Source organism: Electrona antarctica (assembly GCF_951216825.1).
Source record: "Electrona antarctica genome assembly, chromosome: 20".
Taxonomy (NCBI): domain Eukaryota; kingdom Metazoa; phylum Chordata; class Actinopteri; order Myctophiformes; family Myctophidae; genus Electrona; species Electrona antarctica.
The window spans coordinates 34,847,313-34,854,577 of NC_136801.1; the positions used below are offsets into that span (position 1 = coordinate 34,847,313).

General features: G+C 47.2%; 1 protein-coding gene across 1 annotated transcript; it reads right to left on the reverse strand.

Annotated features, from left to right (window-relative positions):
• Positions 1 to 1,048: 1,048 nt before the first annotated feature.
• On the reverse strand, positions 1,049 to 6,973 carry LOC306912800 (carbohydrate sulfotransferase 3-like; the record flags this gene model as incomplete). The annotated part of the gene is made up of 3 exons (XM_079489256.1): positions 1,049 to 1,745; positions 5,263 to 5,709; positions 6,894 to 6,973. The coding sequence occupies 3 exons, from the start codon at positions 6,971 to 6,973 to the stop codon at positions 1,049 to 1,051; spliced, it is 1,224 nt and encodes a 407-aa protein (XP_079345382.1).
• Positions 6,974 to 7,265: the final 292 nt, after the last annotated feature.

The following is a 7,265-nucleotide window of genomic DNA, read 5'->3' on the forward strand; positions in this document are numbered from 1 at the left end:
CCAAGAATGATGATTATTACAGAATAATATATGGCATTTGTCTGATGACATGAAGAACATGATTTTGGCACAGTATCCCGCGAGGCAGACCAAAGTTAAAACACATAGAATAGCATAGACGTCACAAAATACAATTTCACATTACTGCCAACTTCACCTGAGTCAAATATTTAAAGCCATATCGTCAAATATATCCGTTCTACAATAAACAGGTTGTCTTGTGGATTATAATAAGGGTGAGCATTGCGTCAGAATAGAGGATAGCCCCTTGAGATGCAGCATCTCATTTTAGAGGGGGTCCTATATGCACCGATACAACAATACATGCAGTACTGTGCAAATCCACAATACACAGTACACACTATGCAATACAATTATGGCACAATTAATGTTGTATCCCTTACATCCTGTTAGTGTCATTGAGGCAAATAACTGGTAAGTGTGTATAATTTGACATAATTGTGTGTGGATCAAATGTCTGATCACTGGTAAAGCATCATTCTCATCTCGTGTCTGTCCCGTGACCCGTTTAGTTTGGGTGTGGAAACGGCACCTTTTGGCCACCAATCCACCTGCAACAATTAAAAGCACATTATACAACAGGTCGTTTCGAGGAAGCAATATGATTGGTTGAAACAGCCTTCTAGCCGTGGTTCAAACGAGCACCACTCCACACCTAATCAAAACAAAGCATTCAGCGGCTCTGTTCTCCCAGAGAGCAGCAAACTGGCTAGCTAGTTTCTTGCGACATTTGTGGTCGTAGTGACTACATCTGCCATTAAAAGAATATGTTTTTTCAGCGACTTTTTTTAGTTTTAACATTACACAGGTCATTCGCACGTATAAATCGCGTCGCTAATTCGCCAGTGTGTAATGACCTTTACTGTTGTATAATTGTAACATTACACGAGAGGGGGTGGTTTAACGTCATTGATGCACTTCTGCGTTGCTTTCGGAACTCGCCTTGCAGGCTCGTTCCTGCAGTATCGCAGGCGTGCGTTAATGACGTTAAACCACCCCCTCTTGTGTAATATTGCTTAAATCTTTGCTACATCAGGTACAACGGGTCAAGCAGGCTGACAGACCTATTGACCAACGTCTTCTCATCGTCCACAAGGCTGTACCCAAACAGTTCCATGGTCGGCCCGCACACCATCTGAACGACCTGGGCCAGCTCGTACGGCAGGCTAAACCTCCACTTGTCCGCCTGCTCCAAGGAGTTCCTCTTGGTGGAGTAAGGATCGATGTTCGCCGGCGTAGTCTGCGTGTTTCTCCGAATCCACTCCCTGGCGTGCGAACTGAACGGTATCCCCGCGAAGCTGTACATCTCCTCGGCCTTTTGCATGGGGTAGCGGGTGACGTCCTCGTAGCGCAGCAGCATGTAGCGTCGCCGCAGCCAGCGAGGCCGGCTCAGACCCACGATGGCCGACATGCGGACGCTGTCGCATTCCTCCTTCAGCCACTTCACATGCTCGCCGTCCTCGGGCACCTTGCCCTGCCGCGCCCACGTCCTCCACTTCTGGGAGATGTCGGGGAAGGTCGCCATGCGGGACGCCAGGATGGCCCGGGGGTCTCGCACCAGCTGGATGACCCTCAGGTCCAGACGAGGGTCTTCCACCAAGGGACGCAGGATGTCTAGCTGGCGCAGGCGGACGGTCTTGATGGCGCGGTGCTCTTTAGTGAGGCAGGATTGGGACGCCAGGGCCAGGTTGAGAGGCCCACAGCTTTGCGTATTACACTGGTTCCTGGGTGAAGAGAGGGACATATCTATATCTAGCTGTAAGTCCTTAGTGTGGAGTCAAAACAAGACTCTCTGAATAACTGTAGTCGCGGGTTTCCAGAAGGTTGCATACTCGGGTTCGGGTTAATTTTCCTGCAGTTTGATTGGCAGCCAATTAACCGGAAACAAATACGAGGCCGGGGGTGTCATATTTGTTTCCATTGCTGCCAATAAGCCAATCAAACTAAGCTATGGGAAAGTTAACTGGATCAGTTAACCATACAATGGTACTTTCTGGATACCCCGCACAGAGCCTACTGTAAAACACTGTGGCTTCCCTCTGCAATTGCAACGGCTTTCAGACTGCTGAATGAATTAGCCTGGCTGTTGAATCCCCCTATGCATAATAGCCTAAATCTTATCTTACAAACAGAATTACGTTCCCATATATCCTTTTACATCATTCATACAGTGATATGCAGTTTATGCACAGCCTATACAGTATAGACTGAACAATGCCTATACAGTACATCAGCAATAATGTGCTAATATGCTAATGTGAGTTTTGTGGTGACATTCAAAAGCCTATACAGATTGAAGTAAGTAGCCTTGCTTAGCCATGAGGCCCATAGGGCAGGAGCCTGTCTCCTGTTTCTGTAGCCATGAGGCCCATAGGGCAGGAGCCTGTCTCCTGTTTCTGTAGCCATGAGGCCCATAGGGCAGGAGCCTATCTCCTGTTTATGTAGCCATGAGGCCCATAGGGCAGGAACCTATCTCCTGTTTCTGTAGCCATGAGGCCCATAGGGCAGGAGCCTATCTCCTGTTTCGGTAGCCATGAGGCCCATAGGGCAGTAGCCTATCTCCTGTTTCTGTAGCCATGAGGCCCATAGGGCAGGAGCCTATCTCCTGTTTCTGTAGCCATGAGGCCCATAGGGCAGGAGCCTGTCTCCTGTTTCTGTAGCCATGAGGCCCATAGGGCAGGAGCCTATCTCCTGTTTCTGTAGCCATGAGGCCCATAGGGCAGGAGCCTATCTCCTGTTTCTGTAGCCATGAGGCCCATAGGGCAGTAGCCTATCTCCTGTTTCTGTAGCCATGAGGCCCATAGGGCAGGAGCCTATCTCCTGTTTCTGTAGCCATGAGTCCCAAAGGGCAGGAGCCTATCTCCTGTTTCTGTAGCCATGAGGCCCACAGGGCAGGAGCCTATCTCCTGTTTCTGTAGCCATGAGGCCCACAGGGCAGGAGCCTATCTCCTGTTTCTGTAGCCATGAGGCCCATAGGGCAGGAGCCTGTCTCCTGTTTCTGTAGCCATGGGGCCCATAGGGCAAGAGCCTGTCTCCTGTTTCTGTAGCCATGAGGCCCATAGGGCAGGAGCATATCTCCTGTTTCTGTAACCATGAGGCCCATAGGGCAGGAGCCTGTCTCCGGTTTCTGTAGCCATGAGGCCCATAGGGCAGGAGCCTGTCTCCTGTTTCTGTAGTCATGAGGCCCATAGGGCAGGAGCCTGTCTCCTGTTTCTGTAGTCATGAGGCCCACAGGGCAGGAGCCTATCTCCTGTTTCTGTAGCCATGAGGCCCATAGGGCAGGAGCCTATCTCCTGTTTCTGTAGCGTGAGGCAGCTGGATGTACAAGTACACCCCCTGGACATGACACTTACCCCCCAATCCAACCCTTGATGCTGAGTGTCAAGCAGGGAGACACTGGGTCCCATTTTTTAGAGTCTTTGGTATGACCCGGCCGGGGATCGAACCCCGACCTCCCAGTCTCAGGGCGGACACTCTAACCACAAGGCCACTGAGCTGGTACAGATTGAGCATAGAGTATAACCACACCCCGCTTCTGTAGCCAACACGGAAAAAACTGCTGTCAAAATCAACACTAACAGACCAAACCTGTTCTACACAGCTGGCCCGTATAGGCCAGTCAATCTAAGGTTTGACCCAAAATAAAATTGCAATAGTAATCGCTCAAGAACATATTATAAATTAAAAATTGTGGATCATGGTAAATTCAGGGGTTGAAAGTTGGGGTACCATTAATTCTTTCACCGCCATTGCTGTAGATGTAGGTCAATTGAAGCCTATTTTTTGATACTACGCTTACCGCCATTGCTGTTGATTAATGGCAATTGCGCTTTTATAGTGCATTCGATCGTTCGAGCCATAATGCTACTTACGTTAGCATCTGGTAGCTAGCTGTTGTTGTCACAAGACTCCGGAGCCCATTTTAGATCATCGGCACCATAAGAATCCATTCTATCCGTTTCTTTCAATCGCCTGTATCTCCTATTCCTTGTCATCTGGCATTTTTGGCATTTTTGGTCAAAACAGCGTTTCTTTGATGGCACAGAGCCGGCGATGTGGAGCTCTCCAGTGCCCCGGCATAGACCCATATTGTAAACAACAGTTGAACGGGACCTGTTCAACTTACTAGGATAATACTACTTCCGGTAGTAAACGTGGCTTTTCAAAATAAGAGCTCGACTGGGAAAAATGCTGGCGTGAATTAGATCCTAATTTTTCAATAAATGCTAGCGGGCTAAGTGTTAACAATCCGAACACCCAGGACGAAGTTCTTTGTCCTTTCTATTAGTAACGCCCGTCGCCCAGGACGAAGTATTGTCCAAAAGACGAAGTTTATTGATACGAGAACAGATCGCATGGCTGTATAGCCCAGGCGCGCCTCCTGGGCTCTCCTCGGTGACGCGCAAGAGTGAGACGTCATCGAAAAACTCCCTCCTCTGTTTAGCTGATGAAAACGAAAATCTTAAAACGTTCATAACTCGCAATCTAAATCATCCCGTCTTTTTCTGAAAAAATATCCTGTGTTAGACGGCGCTCCGCAGTCCAGTCGCTAGTCTCGATAGATTTATTCTTGTCTCCCGTTGTTGTCGATCGATTCTAGAGTGGTGTGGCTATTGTTAGCTGCTACACAACATCATGAACTTCCGCCGGTCCGTCCGGAAAAGGCATCCGTGTTTATAAATCGACTGGGCGCATGAATGTAATGGATTAAATAGTTCCGGGCAATTAAAGTGTTAACAACCTACTGTATATAAGGCAAAACATTTCTAAATTTCATTATGCTTTAAGTAACATGTGACGTGACGAACTAGGGGGTTTTCATGATTCTGAATCCATTGCAAGCATTAGTTTTGCACTCCTTGGGGCTAAAAACGGCCATAGCCGTCATCACAAATGTGATGAGGTCAGCAGTGGCAAAACTGAATGTTTGGAATGGATTCAGAATCATGAAAAACCCCTAGTTTGACACGTCACATGCTACTTAAAGCATAATGAGGAATTGAAATGCCTTATATAGGTTGTTAATGGTACGGTACCCCAACTTTTGACCTGGAAAAAAAGTATGTTCCACTAAATCCATGAAGGAAAACTTTTAATATATGATGTAGGAGGATATTAGGACCAATTAACGATATCACATTACTATTGCAATATCTTCTGGGTCACGCCCCTTTGTAGCATAGATTGACTGGCCGAATACTGGCTCGACGTGAAAACAAAAGTTATCAAAATCTGCAATACCACAGATCCTTGACCGCAGGAGTGCAGACAGGCTTTTTACAGAGAGCTGCGCTGGCATGTCTACAGAACAGCATGGACGTCACATGGTTCCGAGGCCGCGGAGAAATGAACTTTTCCAGAGGGGTGAAGTCGCACAGGAACAGTCCCTGGAGAACACCCTTGTGGATCCCTGCCAACACCGACCCGGTGGTGGCCTTCAGCATGGAATTTACGTGCCACAGGGGTTCGTACAGATAGAACATATTGTCGCCGTGCTGGTTGAAGAACTCCCCCACAAACGAGGAACCCGTCCTGGTCGAGGCGAGGATTAGGATGTGCTTGTGGCCTCCGCTGTGGCTGTTGGCGTCCATGATGTCCTCCTCCTCCTCTGGCTCCTCGGAGGGCAGACCCTGCTGGGTTTGTGGCGTCGGATGTGGAGTCACTCTCTGGAGCAGCTCATCAGAGACCCTGATGAGACAAGTTGGATTTATTAGCTCACATTTCATATAAACTAATTCAGCGTACAAACAAATGTTGTAGTTTTCCCAACCACCGTGACCGTGGTCGTCACCGTATCACCTAAAACTGGGGTATGTGTGGGCCTTAAATCTCCATCTCCATCACACATACAGTAGAGGCCTATACTTTATATTGTTTAGATTTGACAGGTTGAATTGTGCAGTTTATTTTTGTCTACAAAAATGTCAATATGCATGTTCTTTTCATTTCTTTCTACTTTTTGTCTATGTTGAGTCGGGTCGGGTGCTGCAAATTGTAATTTCATTGCACCTGCAAAATTGATATTACAGTACGGTTCTCAAAGTGGGGGTCCGGTCCCTCCGGGGACCCCCAGGGGTCCTTGAAGGGGTTCCAGGGGCTCACCAGCAAAATCATAGATAGATAGTTAGGAATAGGAACCAATTATATATAGGAACCAGCATACAATAAGGTCAGACTGAAGAAGTCTTTTGTCGACTGAGGCTTAATCAGGTTTTTGGCCAGGACTAGACTGAGCTGTGGACATTGCCCTGTGTCCAGGCCTAGACTGAGCTGTAGACATTGCTCTGTGTCCAGGACTAGACTGAGCTGTGGACATTGCTCTGTGTCCAGGCCTAGACTGAGCTGTGGACACTGCTCTGTGTCCCGGACTAGACTGAGCTGTGGACATTGCTCTGTGTCCAGGACTAGACTGAGCTGTGGACATTGCTCTGTGCCCAGGACTAGACTGAGCTGTGGACATTGCTCTGTGTCCAGGACTAGACTGAGCTGTGGACATTGCTCTGTGTCCAGGACTAGACTGAGCTGTGGACATTGCTCTGTGTCCAGGACTAGACTGAGCTGTGGACATTGCTCTGTGCCCTTATGTCTCTATGTATGTAACTGTATTTGTATTTCTGTTTTTGTGTTATGTCAAATGTGTGTATATGTGTTGCATACCAGGCCACTGGGCCACAAGACAAATTTCAGTGCGAATTGACAAAAAAGTACTATATCATATCATATCAATTAGACATTTACAGGTTTAGGAACCAATTAGACATTTACAGGTTTAGGAACCGATTGGATATTTACATGTTTACAACAGTATACAACTGGAACCAAATGGACCCGTAACTTCCACTGCATCTCAATATGAAGGCCACCTCCCTCACCTCGATAAGATGTTGCTCTCCTGTTCGATGATGACCAGGGCCACGATGCAGATGAAGATGAAGGCATAATTGGTCTCCATTTTTAACGGTGGACCTTGAAGTGACGTCTAGTGTGTGTTGGCCAACGGCTCCTGTCTTGAAGGAATCTGTTCAATAAATCTGTTTTAATAAATATATTAAAATATAGGTCTAACTTCCCCTAACCTCCCAACATGTGGCTTGTTAAGGAAAGGGGTAGGATGAAATCAAAAGCAATTGCTTCTTTATTATACACATCTGCGTTTATCACAATTTTAGACAAATTAAACAGTTCAGAAACAATGCAATGTACTCAGCAGTGTTGTTATTGTCGACTAAAACTAAGCCGAAAAA